This window comes from Sceloporus undulatus, chromosome 1 (assembly GCF_019175285.1).
Source record: "Sceloporus undulatus isolate JIND9_A2432 ecotype Alabama chromosome 1, SceUnd_v1.1, whole genome shotgun sequence".
In the NCBI taxonomy this organism is placed as follows: domain Eukaryota; kingdom Metazoa; phylum Chordata; class Lepidosauria; order Squamata; family Phrynosomatidae; genus Sceloporus; species Sceloporus undulatus.
The window spans coordinates 220,404,121-220,424,565 of NC_056522.1; the positions used below are offsets into that span (position 1 = coordinate 220,404,121).

The window sequence follows — 20,445 nt, forward strand, 5'->3', positions numbered from 1 at the left end:
ATAATAATAATAATAATAATAATAATAATAATAATAATAATAATAATAATAATAATATAATGAGACTTGAGCACCCATGGATTTTAGTACCCAAACCGTAATAATAATTTCACATTTGTATAGCTGAGTATACACTGTGTGACTTTGCCATTCCCAATACATTTTTTCTAGTAGCCTCACAATATTTATAGTAGACAGCTGAAATGAAATGCTGTAATAACAAAAAACTACATGCTGTACACACTATCTAATTAATAAACATTAACATGTTTCATCTATGGTTATTTATATGGTAACAGAGTTTAACTAAACAAGTTTAACCATAAACAAGTTGGTTGACAATAAACAAGTTAAAATTAACATAAGCTGGCAACTACTGAGTTTAATTTGTAGCTCTAGATTATAGCTCTAGGTCACGTCAATAGGGATAAATATTACAGATAGTGAACCCTTGTTATACGCTGATTCCAAGATCCCCCATGGATAACAAAATCAGTGTATGCTCAAGTCCCATTGAATATAATGGCATAGCAAAGTGGTGTCCCTTATAAAAAATGGAAAATATCAAGGGTTGATATTTGAAATTTATAATTTTTGGAACATTTTCAAACCGTGGGTGCTTGAATCCGTGTATAAAAAATCTGTGTATAAGAAGGGCTGACTGTATGTTATTTATTTCTGATTACAAGACACAGAAACGTGCTGCAAGTAAATGTACAAGCTAGACCAAAATTCAGTTGTCATTTGCTATAGGAAATTAAAAAATCCAAATAAAAATGTGATCTGATTGCATTTTGTATTTATATACTCTAAAATGAAAGCTTTTATCTAGGCCACTGTTTTTATGCTGCTTAACAACTGTGAGATGAAATGCATCCCCAAGTTTTAATGATAAAACTATGCAAATCTTCTGGCCATTGCTTTGCTCAAATTGAAATAATTGGCTGCTGAACATACATTTTTAAAAGGAAATACTTAATAAACACTGCTTTACATGCAGAAGCAATATGTATTTCATTTTTTGTCCCAAACAATATATGGAAAATGTCTAAAACTACCAACCTGTCATAAAATAATGGGTGTATTCATAAAAATCTTAACATAATAAAGGACAGAATGATAAATAATTCCACTTTAAAAGCCAAGACTGAATTTTTTATAATAAACACAACTTCAAACTTTAAAATCAAGAGTAAAAAAAAATCTTATACATGCTGTTCAGATATCACCAGATCAGCATGGGGTTATTTTATCAGGATTTTAGAGAAGTTTAAACCATCCTTTCTCCACAATTGAAATGAATATAATCCCTGTGCACTCATTGATTGAAAGAAAATAGATGGAACAGTGATAAAAGATGGGCATGGTTTGCCTTCCTTATCTCCCCCTCCCCCCCCCCACACACACATCAGTTGAATAGCAAAAAGTAGAGAAGAGGCCCAACATTTGCAGAACATCTTTTTGGTGGGTGGGGGTCTAAACACCATAAAGGCATCAGATCCCATCAGATCTTGGAGGCTAAGCAGGTTCGATGGGAGACCAATATTTCAGAGGAAAAAAAGGGCAAAACTATCTCCAAGTATTCTCTGCCTAAGAAAACCCTATAACATTCATGGTCACCAAAAGTCTACATGCAACTTGAAGGTGTACACGCATGTATCTGTGTGAATGGATGTTCATGTGTCAAAAATATGTATTATCAGGGTTTCTGATTGCAGGAAGACTCAAAAACTTGTCCAGCCAAAACGTTCTTAAGTCTTTCAGGGCACACTGAATGTGAAGGTTGGGACCAGGGAGGTAGATTGGTATACACAGCTCAGATCTCCTGTTTGTGCCTTCAGAGAGGGTGAACCTCTGAACAATATTGTAACCCATCTGTTGCATCATGATTCCATTATCATTACTGCTCACTCCCTTGCAGTTCATTATGACAGAGCCATGCACCACACTATACAAGAAAGTGAGAACTACTTCAGCAAAACCCATCATTCCTTGGGTAAGAGTTTCTATTGACTCCAACATAGAACCTCCATGTGCAGAGAAAAGGTAAAAAGTAAGACCAGGAGAAACATTTATTTTATTTTCATTTGTATGCCGCCTTTCTTCCAGAAGGGACCCAAGGCAGCTCACAGATAAAAATACTCATTCAAGAGAGACAACAGAGATAAGTATGAAGTTGCAACCTTTCAGTAATCTACACTCTAAATAACATGCACACAGAATAAATGATCAAAAACTATTGATTATAACCAAAATACTTTATTGCCATAATAAATAGCAACTGTATTTTTAAGAATGTAAGAAAATATTGTATAGAAAAAGTGAGCTAAGCATGCAAAATATATAACTATTTCCACTGATAAGTTGTTGTATTCAGGTCAGAATGACAGAATTACAGTATTTTAGTAAGCTAGCTGAGCACTTATTTTAATACTACAGTGCGTCCACCTATGCTCGAGCCCCATTGGAAACAATGGGGCTCGTGTGTGGCGGCGTGGGCGCGCCCATTCAATTGAATGGGACGCGCCGCCCCTTCCGCCCTGCGTGCGCACCGCGGCTTGAGCGCATACGCTCAAGTCCGCGTATGGCGCTCCCGCGTATGGCGCGGGCGCACTGTACATACGTCAATAGTGGCTAAAAAACAACATTCCCACTCTTTCAGAGTGTTCAATGAACAAAACAGATTTGGTTTAGACCCAATATTTGTGCTCACTCCTTCCCCTCTTTTCCTTTGGTGTGGCTGTGAGATGTAACGTGGAAATTTTCACTTTCCTTTTCAACTATTGCTATAATATTTCTGAACCTGGAACTATGGTTAACTTTACTATGACTGCTTATTTAGCAAAATAAGTCAAAATTCTACATTACTCTAAGGATGGGTTGGTTCCTCAAACCAAAGTTAATGCTAACCAAGTTTGTTGAGTTTCAGACACAAAAAGCAATATTTAGTTGAAGATAGAACTTCTTGCACTTGTGACAGATGGGGAAGAAGACTCATTAAACCTAGGTTTGTATAGGTTAAGCAAACCCATAATTTAACATTGCATCCATACTATATCCATTACCATTCAGAACATGTATCAAAACATTCACATAGGCCTACATTTGCTAGTTCCAGCTAGAGCAGATTTGTTGGACAAAGTGCTGAATACTCTGTTGACACTTATGTAGATCCTATCAATTCAACAGACATGATCTAGTTAGGAACATTACCAGATTTAGGTTATTGGTATGCAACAAATTACAATAATCCAAGGATGTCCTTATTGGGAATATCAAAATAATAAACACACAGGAGGCAACCAAAATTTAAGTCAGAGCTTTCTTGGCATCTACATCATATAATTTTCTCATATTTCTAATGGATTATTTTCCATGCACTCCTATTAAAAATATTGTGGAAGACAAGCATATGGACACAATGAAAAGGTATGTTTTAAAAACGGGGGGGGGGGGGGGAGGAAGCTGCAGCAAAATGTAACTATGTCTAAATGCTTAGGCAGTGGCAAGTAAAGCTACATTCACATGCCTTAATATGGGGCCATCCCTGAAGCCCTATAATTAAAGTTATGCTAATAGTTTGCAAACAGTCCTTGCTTCTGTTGGCAGGAATGCCCCTTCTGCAGGTTCTGCTTACAGGCTGCTTCTGTCAGCAAGTGTGTGACAACTGTATGGTACCTTACTCCTTTTCCTATAGATGCTTTTACCTTTTAACAAAACTATCCCAGAACACATTTCTAGAAGGCAAAAGCAATCACTGAGGGAGAAGAAAATGGTGTGCATTGTTAGTTTTTCTGCCAGCAAATGGGTTTTATACCATCTACAAATGAAAGGTTTTCCATTATAGTCTAGATCACAATGTATCTATATTCACAGCCCTTGTATTTTTCTTACACAGCCCCCTAGATATTTTAGAGTATAACTTCCATGATTCCTGAACACTGGCCATGCTTAATGGATCTAATGAGTGCAAAATTTCTGGAAGGCACCAGGTTAAGAAAGCTGCAGTGCCTTACATATCTATAGGAAACATAGGGCCCATACAGACAGGCCAAAATAAAGCTGCTTCAGGTCACATTGGTGGTATGTGTTTAAATGATGCATGCGTCTTAAGAGATCAGAAGCTGTGCCAAAGCTGTGGTCCAGTCCTTAGGACTGGACCACAGCTTTGGCATGGATTCTAGCCCCTTAGAATACATGCATCATTTAAACAGCATACCTCCATGTGACCTGAAGCAGCTTTATTTTGGCCTGTCTGTATGGGCCCAAAGTTTTAAAACATTATAAAACATAAAATACTTTAAAACTGTTTAAATTAGCATTTACAGAGCAAAAATGCCCATTAACGGTAACATTCTAGAAATTTAACATCTGTATCAATCCCTGATTTGTCATGGAGAAGAAGTGATCCCACTTCCATCTTTTGCCTCTTGAGGCAAATACAAGTCTAAGGCTTGGCCTTAAGTATGCAGCATTTCAAAATAAGATCGGAAAATTTGTTTGAAAGCAGGCACATGAAAGGTAATCTAGGAAGTTCATTAGAACAAACCAACACACAATAAGCACTTCAGCATCACAGACACAATGTATTTATCAAGTGAAGTCAGTCTGAAACCACCCTCACCAGTAGCTACCATTCCACACGTTAGACATTTGGAAGCAAGTCAATTAATTTCTGTACAGGCCAATCTCTCCTATCACCTCCAGTTGCGTTCCAGAAAAATGGATATTAATGTGCAGAAAGTACATGGCAATGGTAATACTTGTGGAGGTAGTTCACTTGCTTTTCTGCATAGCTGAGACACAGTAATAGAGCTGAATGCACACTAAAAAAGACACCATAGTACGGTGAGAGCTGCCACTATTCCATTGAGTATGGCCATACTGTAGCCCATGTGAAAAGAGTGTCCAGTCATTCGTCTAAAAAGAAAAGCAAAAGATCAATTAACAAGTAACAAGAACATTAAGTTCACCTATTCCAAATTTGAGATGCAAAGGCAAATTGGAAATGACAAATGTCACAGAATAGCTCTCCAGATGGTTTTGACTTCAACTTCCAGAAGCCCTTCCCAGCATGCTAATTGGTAAGGGACTGTGGGAGTAGCAGCTGAAATTACTGGAATACAGGTTTCCCACTCTCGTATTAGATGTTTTGCTTCATGAAATCTGGTGACAAACTGCAGAGCCCCATCTGGTGGCAACATGACAATGATCCTTCCTTGTGCTGCCCTGCATTTTCTGGAATGGCCTTCTCTTATCAACATGACCATGTCTTTATTATGTGTTTTAAAATGTACTTGTTTACCCTTGCTGTTCCAAACAGTTAAAATATTAAGTTGTTCCAAGTCTTGCTTTACTGTGGGATCCAGGGTGGCTTACAGTGTAGGACAAAAATATACTACTAAAACAGCATATGATATAAAGGTCTTTATAAAATTAAATAGACTGTTTTTTATCAATAAAATTTATTTTAAAAAAATAAAATTAAATAGACAAGTCCACAAAAAGTTAATTAAAAAAAAAAACAAAAAAAAAAACCAGCAGGCCTGACAAAAAAGAATCTGCAAACCCAATTAAAAATTAAGGCCTGTCTAAATAAAAGGGTTTGAAAGCAGAGAGGGACTCTGAGCCTCCGCTGGGAGAAAATTCCACAACCTGGATCAGTTCCTGAGAAGGCTCTCTCCCATGCCCTCACCAAGTGCACCTGTGACATATCACATCGTGGTACTGTGGGAAAGCCCTTTCCTGAAGACCTTTAGAACTCAAGCAGACTCATATAGGGAGAGATGGTCTTTCAGATAAGTCTGAACACAAGCCTTCCAAAAATGGAAAAATATGTATATTTTAAATAAATACAATCAATTATAATTGAACTAAAAATAAAGAGGCATTGATGGCACATGCAGATGTTAGAATGTTTTAATTCTTTCTGGTATTGCACTGAAATTGTCATGTGCTATAGTAAACAGGAAAGATTTAGTACAAATGTGAACACTTATACTAGCACACACTCTGCTGGCCAACTTATAGAAGTGCTTAAAAACAATTTAACTATATTTTACAGTAGGTGGTAACAAAGTAGTCTAATCAGAAAATTGTACTTTGTTGTTATTAACTGCTGTCAAGCTGACTTCAATTTAGGTTGACCCTATCTTCAAGAGCCCTACTCAGGTCTTGTAGACTCAGGGCTGTGGCTTTCCTAAGTCCATCCATCTGAAATGAGGTCTTCTCTTTTCCAACTGCCTTACCAAGCATTATTGCCTCTTCTACTGAGTCATGCCTTCTCATGAAATTCTTTTGTACACTCCATTATCCAACATATATTTGCAATATGATATTCTTTTCCTGAGGCCTCTTCCTTTCCTGAACCCAGCATGGATATGTGACATTTCTTGTTCAATATGTAATAAAAGCCTTTGTTGAAGAACTAAGCATCACTTTGCTTGCATGGAAGATTAATACAGTGGTTAGAATGAAAAATACATTAAAGTTATACAGAGTCACATCCTTGGTCAATATAGCCAAGTACTGTTGACAGACTAGGAGCCATTCACAGGATTTCAGGCAGGAAGTTTTAAAAAAAAACAGATGGCAAAATTGGCCCTTTTGCATGTATTGCACCTGTGGCCACTCTCTGGTTATTTAACAGTATCTGCAAGTATTAAATCCTTGACCAGTTGATAGTTAATAGTGCTAAATTCAACATTTCTCTCTTTTCTGCTTCAGCCCTTTGTTCAGTTTTCTAGTCCTCCAGACTGGGTTTTGGGCTTGTACAGGGGACTACAGTGGGGAGGAAGACTGTCTCTTTTTGATTTTGTTGGACACCACTGTTCTGCCAGTGGAATACCACCACTGGATGCCATCTATAGTGTTCCTGCCACTCTTAACTGGACATTTCAGACTTAACCCTGTTAGCTAATCAACACATATAAGCATGATTTTATTTTTCAGAATGCAAAGTTGTTTCAGAATCAATAAAGTTATTAGGAGGACAAATATTTGGATGCATTTTAATCTTAGAAAAGTCATACTCACTTGAACCGTGCAGGAGATAGTGGGGTAGGAGGAAACATTCCTGGTTCAAAGGAATCAAAATATGTCACTGTCCAGGAAAAACTGCAACATGACAGTCCAGCGATTAATGATAGAACAAGAAGGCTCCAAAATCCTTACAAAAGAAGAACACAGTAACAAACACAGAAAGCTTAAAATACAACATTCAAAAGATAACACACAAGACATTACCAGAAAGTAACAAAGTAGATAGAAGGATTTCAACTGAGAAAATATAATTCAATCAACTCAGGCGTACCTCACCCTGGGATGAATGGGGGATGATCCCATATAAGAATACAGAGCTAATCTTTTCTGCAATTAGTACTATCATAGCATTATTTTACATCCCAAAGTATAAAGGATACACATTCCCCTCAACAGAAATTGGAGGGGGCTTCATCATCACCACTACACCCCCCGCGCGCTGCACTTGCCATTCCAATCCTTTTTAAAAACTTGATTAAATTCTAAATAGCTCTCCTTCCATCCTCTGAGAGGAGCAATCTCACTATGCTTTTTGTCCTCCCCTGCTAGTTTAGATTCAGATCCATATCACATGACACTGTTATACCACTATGAATGGGTGCTGAAAACCTCTCAGCTCAACCCACGTCTGAGCACAATTTTGTCATGGTAGCTTTAAAGAATGTTATTTTATATTGTAAACTGATAGTTTACAAGATATTGGCTCAATTCTCTGATTTTTTTTATCCAGGTAATTGATAGAATCATGTCAATGAACAGCATACCATTTTCAAATGCTCAACCCTGTGAGGTTCTGAAATGTCTGTTCCTGCAGAACAAAACTCCAAAGGAAATCCATGAATGTATGATGCAACTTGAGTGACAAGTGCCTGTCATACTCAACCTTGAAGAAGTGGTGTGTCAACTTTGAACATGGAACTTCTGAGACTGAAGATGCAGCAAGGTCTGGGAGGGCTTCAACAGTGCCAACTCCTGAAATTGTGGACCGCATTCATGACCTGATTTGGCAGACTGACAAACTCAACTAAAATTGCTGAGATGTTAGAAATATCCTGAGGATACAATGAATTTATAATTCACAAGCAGTTGGCTCTGCAGATGCTGACAGCCAAGTGGGTGACAAAATGTTTGAATGCTGTTTAGAAACAAAATCGAATGGATAACCCCAAGCTGATTTTGCAGCATTCAAAGTCTTGAACCTGCTTATCATTTTATATATCAGGATTTCTCCATTTACTTCCACAGCCAGGCAGAACAGTCCAAGAGAAGCAGTGGAGATGGCAGCAAGTTCATGCACCCACTCCTGCCTGGGCCCTAATGCCTGCTCACCTCTGGGGAGCCCACCACCCATCCCTTCTAAGCTTGCAAGAAATACAACAGGCACCATATGCTGTGTCTCATGTGTTTTGTCTCGCAGTGTGAGGTGTAACCCGTGTTTCTCACAAAGGAAAAAGCAGATGGATGGTGGACTCCATGGAGGGGGTGTAACACAAAAACTGCATGCTTCGCAGCCAGGTCTTACCACCACTGTCATACAGCATATATCACATCTGGTGGGAGGGACACGAAGAATCCGCACCTAGTACTTGCTGCCACCTCTACTGCTGCTCTGCGACTTCTTCTCGCCTCATTAAGACTATTTATTTATTCTCATTTTTTTTCACTTTCATGCAGGCCCTACTCCCCTAACCCCCACAAGGGCCAAGTATATAGCACTATAACAGTATAGTGTGATAAGGAAATCAGGAGAGCTGTTTTTTTAAGAAGCAACAAGAAGCCTTTTAAAACCTGAAACACTTCTGGTTCTGAATAAAGCCCCTCCTCCAGCTTAGAACAGCCCAAGGTGGGGAAGGCACACTTACGAAAGGATACGTTTAAAGGTTTGTGGGGAGGGTTTGGACAAACCTTTTAAAAATAGGGATGGGGGCCTCAATTGCAGTCTCGGGGATAGATTTTTACCCACATCAATTCTAGAGCAATGAATAATTCATTTTACTCTACGTCAATGAGTAGCATAACATAAAACTTAAGATCCAGATCAAGGTAACACGTAATATGATTTGAGCACACATTGTCATACATAATTTGCTATAATTTTTAATTTACAATTTTAGGCACACATGAAATAATTTTTTGGAATAGGAATGGAATACACATTAGCACTGATTAAACATTGGAACTCCCTAATGTAGGTAATATATTTTGGTTATTAGTAAAGATACCGGACAACTTAACTGTTCTTTACAGGAAAATCTTTTTTGTTTTTTGATACATTGATTGGGAGTTGCTTCATTCATTGATCAAGAATAAGTAAAGCAACTGCAAGAGTTCCATAATTTATACAAAATCTTACCTAAAATACTTGTTTCTACTGTACCATCTGCCCTTACTTTTTCATATCGCAAATCTGCAAGCAGAAATATCCAACAATAAAACGTTAGTAATCAAAGCAGTTACTGGAGAGGGGGGAGTAATGGAAATGTCAATGGAAAACAGAAATATCTTCACATTTCATTGGACATCATTTAATTGTTGTTGTGTGCCTTCCAAGTTATTTCTTATTTGTGGCAACCCTAAGGTGGGATTTAGGTTTGCCTTTCTCTGGGGCTGAGAGAGTGTGACTTGCTCACCTTGTCACGCAGTGGCTTTCCATGCCCAAGCAGGGAATTCAAACCCTTGTCTCCCAGAATCCTAGTCATTACACCATGCTGGCTCTCATTTCATTACTAAAAAATGAAAAGCTAAACTTGAATGTGATTTCATTTATAACATTAGCGTGCCACAGAAGTACACATAAACGAACCAAAAAATAAGGGAGAGGTCTGACACCCGACTTCTTTAAGACTGGTATGATTGTTTTGTTTTAGTGCACAGAGTTATGTTGTCTTAACACAATGATATATTAAAATAACTCAATACTGGATGCCTATTGGGTTATATCGTCCCAAGAATACATACATCTTCTAAACAGCTATTAAAATACAGTACCGCAAGCATGGTTCTCTATGGTACCTTCTAGGGCCAGCCTTACAGTGCAAAGAAAAACATTTTCAACATCATGCTTATGATGTTTTTAAAAATAATTTTGCTGGGCCAAAATCTCACTCTCCTGAAATTCTCCATACTAGAGCCTCAACAGATTTAACCTATCTTTAAATCTGCACAGAAGCATATTATGGTTTCAAGATCACTTATGAGTGAAACAAAACTCTGAGTATATATTATAGTAATATATGGGCCCAAACAGACAGGCCAAAATAAAGCTACTTTGGGTCACTTTGAAGGTATGCTGTTTAAATGACACGCACATCTTAAGAGCCAGAAGCTGAGCCAAAGCTGTGCTTCAGTCCTTGTCACGGCTTCTGGTTTCTTAGGATGCATGCATCATTTAAACAGCAGACTTCCAAAACAGCCCAAAGCAGCTTTATTTTGGCCTGTCTGTTTGGGCCCACATAATAGCAAACCTCAGGCCCAAGACCTTTTTCTCAGGCCACCTGACATGGAGGCTATCTTTTTTTTTACCAGTACCATATTTCTGCTGTAACCACAAATGTGGTTTCCTGGAAGCCCACAGTGAAACTCACTGTGGTTGCAGCTGTACTGCAGAACTATAATGCAATTTGACCCTGCTTTAATTGCCATGGCTCCATCTTATAGAAATCTGGGGAGTGTAGTTTGTTGTGGCATCAGAGCTCTCTGACAGAGAAGACTAAACAGATCGTAAAACTATGAATCCAGGTATTCCATAGTATGGAGCCACAGAAGTTAAAGCACTGTCAAACTGCACTATTTCTGCAGTGCAGCTTGTGTCTTGCTTTCCTGGCAGGTCACACATGGACCAGTGATGTCCATACTCAGTCACTTTGTGTTTCAATGCCTTAGACCAGTGGTTCCCAAATTTTGGTCCTCCAGGTGTTTTGGACTTCAGCTCCCAGCTAGCTTGGATGAAGTTCAGGGATTCTTGAAGTAGAAGTCCAGAACACCTGGAGGACAAAGTTTGGAAATCACTGCCTTAGGCCTGTTACAGACTGCCAAAATAAAGCTGCTTCGGGTCTCTTTGGAGGTATGCTGTTTAAATGATGCATGCATCCTAAGAATCTGGAAGCTGCACTCCAGTGCTTAGGAATGGAGTGTGGCTTTGGCGCGACCTCTGGACTCTTAGGACCCATGCATCATTTAAATAGCATACCTCCAAAGAGACCCGAAGCAGCTTTATTTTGGCAGTCTGTAACAGGCCTTAGACACATTAAAAAGCAATAGTAGCAATCATGGGTTTCATGGGGGGGGGGGGATGAAACCAAACACTGTCAGGAAATGGCTGTGGAGTTCGGTTCACCTGTGTCCCTTTTAAATGTTGAAGAGAGAGGGTGGGACTGAATGGGAGGAGAAAAGAGATGCTCCTGGTTTGTTTGTTTTTTAAAAACTTAAAACTTTTTTTATTTTTTAAATAAATAATTTAAACATTTATTCTTTTAAAACTTTCTTTCAAAACACCACACCTCACCAAATGTTCACTTTAACCACATGAAACTATGCACATGCAAATACAGATAGGCTGTTTGTATGCTATTGCAACTTAAACATACAACTCTTAACTTTGCTAATTGTTTATGTCACAATGATTGCCATTATTCAGCGATATAAATACACTTGTCCCTCCATATACGCTAGGGTTTGGGACACAAGACCCCTGTGAATGTAGAAAAACCACAAATAACAAAAAAAAAACCCCCCTCATTTTTACCTAAGAGGACACCTCTCTAGGAATCTCTAGGTCCTCCAGTGCAACTCTGTGGTCAAGGTCTGACAATCACTGACCATAGAACTGCACTGGAGGAGCTATACATGCCCAGGAGAGTATTATCTCTAGGAATCTCTAGGTCTTTCAGTGCAACATTTAGTTAAAGTTGACCACAGAGTTGCAATGGAGGACCTAGAGATTCCTAGAGACAATGTATCAATCAAATCCGTGAATAATCAAATCCGCAAATATGGAGGGATGAGTGTAATATCAATACGAAAAACACTACTAAGGGTTCTGTATGGTCAGGGTGGCCAGGGGTCCTCATAACTGCCAAGGATGACAAGGCACCGTAAAATAAGCATTCAAGAAAAATGTAGGATGTCACAAAAGAAAAAGCTCACAACACTCAGAGAAATGTAAGTCCATGCTCAAAATAAAGTACAGTTGGAAACCCCTCTTGAACAGGTTGAAATGTAGGACAGGTCATGGATAAGGAGGATAACTGGGTTTTTCTGCTGGTTGTTTGTCACAACTCTTGCCATCATATTCACACGGGAATGATGATTTACAACATCAGTACAAAAACATGACTAGTGGGGATGTGCCCAACTGCACAGCGGGGGGTGTTATGGTGCTCCATTGACATTTGGCTGTTCCTTTTAGTGCCAGCAAAGCACCGGATCTGGCCCATGACATGCGGTTGCCATGGCCTTGATCCACAAAGGGTCAGTGGGATGCCACTCCAAAGGGGCAGTTTGTTTTGCCCGAGTGGAAACTTCAACTGGTTCAAAATACATCAGCCAGACTGGTTGCCAGATTGGGGATTATATAATGTTTCTTATGTACGTGCAAATACAGATATGTATTTTATTGAAATGACTGTGTTATTGTAACCTGTCTTGATCCATAGGGAGAGGTGGGATTTAAATAAAAATGTATTATTATTATTATTATTTCTGTATGATGTGGTATGGGAGGAGGATAATTGCGGGTGACACCATGAATTGTCTGGTGATACCAACCAAGGTGACCAGACATCCTCCTTTTCTAAGGCTTGTCCTCCATTCCCACCTCCAACCAGGAGGAATTCCAAAATGCCTCCATACCAATTTGCTTCTGGTCCCAGTACAAAGTGTTGGTTATTACCTTTAAAGCCCTACATGGCTTGGGCCCGAGTTACTTGAGGGAATGCCTCTCCCTACACAATCCACCCCGCACTTTGAGAACATTGGGGAAATTGCTACTCGAACACCCCAAGGTACGACTGGCAACAACCCATCAAAGAGCTTACTCAGCGATAGCTCCTACTCTTTGGAATGCACTTCCTGAAGAGATTCGCCTCAGCAGTACACTGGAAGCCTTCAAAACGGTGTTAAAAGCTTATCTCTTCCAGCAAGCATACCCTCCCCACTCACTGTAGAGAACCATTCCCCAATTAATTGATATTTTATAGCTGTTTTTAGATTACTTTATTGAATAATTGTGATGATTATTGAAATGTTTTTATATTGTATGTGATCGCTCTTATAGATGTTCACCACTTTGATCTCAAGGAAAAGCAGTATAGAAATAAACAGCTTATTATATTATTATATTATCCTGAGCATCACTAAGAAGCGTGAATTGACATTTCTGTGTGTTTAGCTTTTATTGGTATTTTAATACTAAGCTGCTTCGGTTGTTTTGTTTTGTAACAGGGAAGCAGGATATAAATACTGTAGTTTTATTATTATCACTATTCCTCAATTATCCCTAATGTCCTACATTTTGTGGTGCCTTGTCCTCCTTTGCGGTTCTGGCCACAAAGAATCCTTAGTAACAGTTTCTTGTGTGCCACAGAGATAGTTGTGCCGTAAACAACTAGCAAAATTAAGATTAGTAACACTACTGGAAGCACCAAAAGCAGCTTTGCTCCTATGAAACACTTTGTTGTTGTTGTTACTGTGTGCCTTGGAGTCATTTCTGACTTACGGCGAGCCCAAGGTGAGCCTATTGCGGGGTTTTCTTGGCAAGGCTTGCTCAGAGGAGGCTTGCCATCGCCTTCCCCAGGGGCTGAGAAAGCCTGACTTTCCCAAGTGGGGCTTCAATGCCTGCACTGCAGCCACTCACTCAAAACCAGAAGGCTGCGAGTTCATGACCAACAGAAGGGCTCAGGCTGGACTCAGGAGGAGGTGGCTAAATGAGTGCCCAGGCTGTTTACGCTTTGTCAACAGCTTAGACACGGCTAGTTCAGTATGAAGCGGTATATAAAGGGAGCTGCTCTCGCTGCAGCCTTCCTTCCCTGTCTGTGTTTATGGGGGCGCTGTCTCAGGAAAAGGGACTGGCACGGCCACTTTGCCTATGGAAACCCCGTGGGTTCATGAGATGGAGCTGCGTGTTCGTCTGCGGAGTGGCAGACCCAGCACTCCAAGCACTGCAGCCCAGGCTGGCTGCTGTGAAGGGCTTGAGCTCCCTCGCAGACAGACAGCGCTGTACTCGGAGGAGCAGGGAGGGAGTCCCCCGCCGCCGCCGCCGCCGCCCACCTTTCAGGACCAGGCAGCCGAGGGCCAGCAGGAAGGCCACCAAGGCCACGGCCAGCAGGCAACACAGCACCGCCCAGGCCCTGCTCCTCGGCCCCCGCCGCGCCGCCCCCTCCGGGCCCCGGGGAGCAGCACTTGGGCCCAGGCCGCCCAGCACGCCCCCGCCGCCCTCCTGCTCCTGCTGCTCCTGAGGCCTGGCTGGGCCGCTCGGGCGGTAGGCCCCGTGGTACGCTGCCATGGCAACCGAAAAGACCCAGGCCTCGGCGCGCGCAGGGACGAGGCAGGGCTTGAAAACCACACGCCGAGACAAACCGGAAGCCAGCCCAGCAAGACCGGAAGCGGACGGGGGTGGCGGCGGAAGAACAAGAGGAGGACGCCATTAGCCCCACCTCTTCCTTCTCCTCCCCCTCGGCTCCCTTCGCTCCACGCGGCTCTGTGGCTCCCTTAAAGGGGACGGCGCCTGGCGATTGCCTCAAAAAGACCCAACGCCCTCCTCCGACATCCGTTTGGCTGTACTAGAGCGTCCCTCTTGGGCTCCCGTAGCCCCGCCCTTCCATCTCCGTTTTCCCGTCGTCCTTTGCGTGCCTCCCTCTCCTTTTTTTGTTTCCTCTCCTCCTCCTCCTTCCCCCCATTTTCCCTCGGACGAGGCAGAGACAAGCAGCCCTCCCGCGCCTCTTTTTAACCGGAGGAGCGAAGCAGCGGCGGCGGAGGCCTGAGTGCCGTTGTGTGTTTTGTTTCTCCTCGCCGCCGCCTGCTTCCGGCGCCAGTCTCAACGGCCTTCCTCGTCGCGTCGGGCCCCGGAGGGCCATGTCCGGCGTGGACTCCGGGGCGGCCTCCCCTCAGGCGCTGCCCTTCTCCCTGCAGCCCAAGCCGCCTCCGCTGATGCAGCTGAACCCGGGCGAAGGCGTGCGGGCGGGGCCCCCCCGAGCAGCCCCCCAAGGGCCCCCGCCTGGGAGGAGGCGGCCGCCCGGACTGGGCCCCCGGGAAGCCCGTCAGCCTCCTGGCCCCGCTCCTACCCCCGCCGCGAGGGGAGCCCGAGCCCCTCCTGCCCTTCGGACCCGCCTCCCGGCAGCCCCTCCGCGGCAGGATGCTCGGGCGCTGCGGGGCGGGAGGCGGCGGCGGCGGCGGAGGGGGCCTCCTCAACCCAGCCATGCGCCCCGGAGGAGGAGGAGGCGGAGGAGGCATGGGCCGGGAGTCCCTCATGGTGAGTAGTAGCGCAAGGGGCCGGAGGGACACCAGACGCTGTAGTCTCCTATGGGAAGCCCCTCCTGCCTCCCCAGGTCACACAGGATACATAGACCCCCTTCTTCCAGGCAAGCCTTCTCCGAAGAGGCCAGCCACGGATGCAGGCCAAACCTCAGGAATAACGTAACTTAGAATATAATATAACGTCAGGAACAAGCCCTTCTCAAACATGGCCCCAAAAACCCACCAAAATAATCATGATGATAACAATGACAACATTGATTTATCACACTCTTTCCACCAAACCAGGGGATGACCAGAATCACAGGATTAGGAAAGTCAATGTGCCCCTATCCCAAAGTGAACCCTTCTCCCCTCCTGCCAAAGGGAAACACCTGGGGTTTAGTGGAGGGCAAGTACTTGTGCGTTTAGGTCTAATACAGACTGCAGGAATCATAACCCAGTGTGAGGCCACTTTAGCAGCCCTGGCTGAGTGCTAGGGGATACTGGGAATGGTCGTTTATTGTAGCACCAGAGCACTCTCTCACAGAAAAGGCTAAATGTCTCACAGAACTACAGTTCCCAGAATTCCTTAGCATTCAGCCAGCACAGTTAAAACAGTCTCAAACTGGATTATTATTTCTGCAGTGTGTGTGTCTTGGTCCTCAGTCCCACATTTAGTCCAGTCAAACCCACGGACAGGAGCACTCTCAAGGGGAGTCTCATAGTGCTGCCATTCCACTTTTACTGCTCTGTCTGCCTCCTGGGGCACTCTGGGCTTTGCAGTTCAGTGAGGCCTACCTAACGCTGCTATAGCACTACAGCCCCACTTTAACTGCTGTGGAATCCTGGGCTTTGCCGTTCTTGTTGTCATTAACCACCTTCAAGTCAGTCTTGACTCACGGAGGCCCTGCGGATGAGAGACCTCCCAGTCTCCCTGTCCTCCTCTGCTCTGGCCAGGCCCATGGCATGGGGCCTTCCTCTCTTTCTGCTTCCCTCTACCTTCCCCAGCATTACTGTTTTTTCTAATGAATCACTCCTCCTCATGATGTGTCCAAAGAGTGACAGCCTCAGTTTAGTCACCTTGGCCTCCAGGGAGATTTCTGGCTTGATTGGCTCTAGGAGTTTGGCTCATGGCAACCCTGTGAATGAGACTGCTCCATGCCTGCCTTCAGCCTTCTTGCTCAGGCCCATAATTTCCCTGAGTCCATCCATCACAGTCTTCCACTCTTTCTTTTGACCTACCTTCCCCAGTGTTACTGTCTTTTCCAGGGATTCATGCCTTCTCGTGATATGGCCAAAGTACGACAGCCTGATCTTAATCATCTTGGCTTCCAGGGGTGTTTCCAGCATGATTTGCTCCAGGACCCATTGGTTTGTCCTTTTGGCTGTCCATTGCATCCTCAGCACTCTTCTCCAGCACCACATCTCAAATGAGTTGATTTTCTTTGCAGTTTAGGGATGGCCAGAGGACTCTTAGGCCTCCCTAAACTGCAAAGCCCAGAATGCCACAGGAGTCAGACATAGCAGTTAAAGTGGAATCATAGTGCTATAATGGTGGAGACTGACATTGGTGGGTTACAGACCGGCCTCAAGCGTCCGTTCTCCCACCGCCACCATTCGCCGCGGAGGGAAGCCCCAGCGGCCAGACCGCGAGGCTTCCCGGCGCAGCAAAAAAGCGCCAAAATGGCACTCCTTTTCAAAACGCGGAAGTGGGTGCTGCAAGGGGCAAAGCGCGCCCTCGCTGCATCACTTCCGCCGCGACATGTCTGGACACTATGCGTCCAAGACGTCAAAATGGAGGCGCCCATGTGGATGGGCACCGCCATTTACGGTACGCTCCGTGCGTGTTGGGGCCGGGGCCGGTTAGGAAGGGGCGACTCTTCCTAACCCTATCACGCCCCTTCCTAACTCTAGCACGCACAGAGCGCGTCGTAAGTGGCGGTTTGTAACCCGCCATTGTGAGATCCCAGCCATCATCCTTCCCTACTTATGGAAGAGTGTGTCTGTGTGTCCTGGAGGAGGAGGAGTTCACCTATAAGAAATGCTGAATATTGACCCCACTTCAGTCCCTTTTGAATCTTATTCTGCCAGACATTGCATTATTGTAGAAACAAGATGCATTTCTAGAGCTTACAGCTCTAGAATATTTCTATTCCTCAAAGGCACATCGTTCTGACAATTACCTCCCAAGCACATCATTTGCAAAGTGCACGTTGATGGTTCTTGAGAAATGTTTTATATTGGTTAGCCGCAAGTGGGTTGGTTGTTAGGTAATCCATTAACTTTATAGGCAGATACAGTACAGTACTTGATAATCTTTGCTAAGTTCAAGTACCAAGTACAATGTGTTAACTGCAAATGGAGTGGAGAAGTAAAATATTAAAAAATTGGTTCCTGATAATATATAAATTTGCCTTTGCGCTTTCACATGTAAAACACAGGTTAGTGTTTTAAAACAGTCTTTTACACAACATAAGAATAGAGAATTGACAGAGTTGACAACAGTTTCTGTAGACAGATAGAAGCTCAGTGTGATATGTAGTTATTTTGCATGTATCGTATCCCACTCAATCAGTTTATTACACCTTTCTTTTATGTAGTACTTTTAGGCAGTTTTATTATCTTAAGGCTATACCAGTAGAAACAAATCTTGCCTACATCAAGAAATGAGTTCCATGGTACAAGAAGCTATGTTCAGTAAGAAGACGGAGACACTATTTCAGGGAATCATAGGTTACTGTTAATGAGCTATGTATTGGTGAATGCATTCTGTTATCTCTTTGTTTATCCCCCTGTTTCAACTGGTAAACAAATTAGAAAATGGTCAGTGTGTTGTCTGAATCAAGGCTCTTGGCTCTCTGCTTCAAAATAGGCACGGTCTGCAAGCTGCAAACAAAACCTGTTTTGTCTTGTACGGTGATCAACAAGATAGGATGTTATGTTCAGACAATATGTTTAATTACCTCCTGATAAGTCCAGCAGGTACAGCAGCAGAGAATTGCACAGCAAGAGGGAACTTTGGCCCAAATCACACTGCAAAAATGATCCCATTTGAGACCACTTTAACTGCCCTGATTCAGTGCTAGGGAATTCTGAGAACTGTAGTTTTGTGAGACATTGAACCTTCTCTGTCAGAGATCTCTGGTGCCACAATAAACTATAGTTCCCAGGATTCCCTAGCACTGAGCCAGGGTAGTTAAACTGGTCTCAAACTGGATTATTTCTGCAGTGTGTTTTGGACCTGTGCAGCCAATTTATAGGAAATTTTTCAACATTTAGAGTGTACTACTTGCATTTGCGACTTTTTTGTATATATTGTAAATACTAAAATAGGAATTATGTATAAAGTTGCTTGTAGGCTTTTTATCTTCTGCTTTTCATGTATGGCTTGGGGATAAGAAATGGTGCCTTTCCCACAGATTTTTTTAAAGTGAGTGTTATGACAAGAGGTAGCTATATTCCAGTTTTGGATTCCCTCATTAAAACTTAATGGCCAAAATAAGTGGTTGAAAGGTGGTTAGATAAAGTTTTCAGCTTCTTTTTACTTGGGCCTGAACCTGCTTTGAATACTTGCTTTTCATCCTTGAATGCCTGCTCCTTAATCAAGAGTAGACCCAGTCTGTTTTCATGAACAATTAATGATACAAGGAAGGCACCTTGGGCAAACAAATCATTACTCATCCAGAGACTGAAGTCAGTACATCTTATTTGTGTGCTTTTTTGCTCTGTACGAATTGAGATTATGCATTTATGATTATTGGCAGTTTATCCCTATTTTTAGAGTTTTATAAAATGACTGGCAATTGCCTTTGTCTAGACAGTAAAGATTTATATTAGACATTATGCACAATGTTTGAAATATATCATGGTTTTCCACAACATATCTACTCAGGTCACCGTCTACCAACCTATATGGCAGGCACATTTGCAGGCTATAGTACTTCATGCTTATAGAGCATGCTTATAAGTATACAAATGTCATACTGTCAGACTGTGCCACTCTGAGCTTTTATGAGCAAGGACACACATGATTCAAGCCTGGTCTCCCAGTGCCTAGTCCAACACTTAAACAACTACACACTGGCTCCTAAAATACCTTAGCAAAAAGTTGAAGGGCAAACATATACAAATACTGTAAAAGCCCCAACAATTCAGATTCAGAGGAATCCTAGGGTTTGTAAATTAAGTAGATCCACTAGAAACCTATATGAAGAAGAGTGAGGAGGTGGCAATTTTGGCAGTCTTTGCCTACACCTACCCTGAAAATCTGCTCCAGGAATGAGTTTGGCGACCCTCTGAAATTCTGTAGGAGGTGATTCAGGGAACTGTAGGGGGACTAGGAAAATTTAGCTTCCCTCACACTTCCTTTTACAGAAGACAGTTTGTATGTGAACTTCTGCAAAGAGAAGGAGTTCTTCTGTTTGCGAATGTTTTGGGGCCCATTTCAAGGTGCATGTACATTATAAGAGTACATATAATAATAATACATTGTACTGTGAAATATTGGAAGTGCTAATGCTGCAGAGTGTCAGCATATTTTGCTTGCGGTGCTGAATTTGATGTTCTCCTGGTAGACGTGGTCTCTTCCACCTCCATGAATCTGTGATTCTATGGAGAAATATCTTTGGGTTTTTTACATAATTAACTAGATCTGGACTGGAATACAGCCAAGGTTATTTCCATAATTATGCTACTTTTTATGTTTCTGAGGTCTTCATATCTTGACCTCTGGCATTGTTTTTCAGATGGGACATCCGGGCATGCCCCATTACCCACCCATGGGAATGCATCCTATGGGCCAAAGGCCGCCTAATATGCCTCCGGTGTCTCATGGAATGATGTCTCAAATGATGCCTCCAATGGGAGGACCACAAATGGGGCAGGTAAGTTAACCTCTATGGGTTTTGTTGCATAAGTGGTTGTAATGAGTTACATTTTTGAAACTGTAATTTA

At 42.5% G+C, this 20,445-nt stretch overlaps 2 protein-coding genes across 5 annotated transcripts in view; one reads left to right on the top strand and one right to left on the bottom strand.

The window, feature by feature from the left end:
• ARL6IP6 (ADP ribosylation factor like GTPase 6 interacting protein 6) overlaps nt 1-14,648 on the bottom strand; it is a 45,720-nt gene extending 31,072 nt beyond the window's left edge. For 2 of the 4 annotated variants that reach the window (XM_042447057.1, XM_042447056.1), the window contains exons 1-3: nt 14,308-14,648; nt 9,395-9,448; nt 7,036-7,168 (exon numbers count right to left, since the gene is read on the bottom strand). In XM_042447057.1, coding sequence (XP_042302991.1) covers nt 7,036-7,168; nt 9,395-9,448; nt 14,308-14,542 — 422 coding nt within the window. In that variant the 5' untranslated portion in view covers nt 14,543-14,648. Of the gene's footprint in view, nt 1-4,772; nt 4,921-7,035; nt 7,169-9,394; nt 9,449-14,307 lie in introns of those variants that run through there. The other 2 variants (XM_042447058.1, XM_042447055.1) reach the window with 2 other exon arrangements.
• Nucleotides 14,649-14,806: 158 nt separating this feature from the next.
• Nucleotides 14,807-20,445, top strand: part of PRPF40A (pre-mRNA processing factor 40 homolog A) — a 36,896-nt gene continuing 31,257 nt past the window's right edge. The window contains exons 1-2 of the mRNA XM_042447053.1: nt 14,807-15,508; nt 20,238-20,375. Of these exons, the coding sequence (XP_042302987.1) occupies nt 15,392-15,508; nt 20,238-20,375 (255 nt within the window). The 5' untranslated portion in view covers nt 14,807-15,391. The remainder of the gene's footprint in view (nt 15,509-20,237; nt 20,376-20,445) is intronic.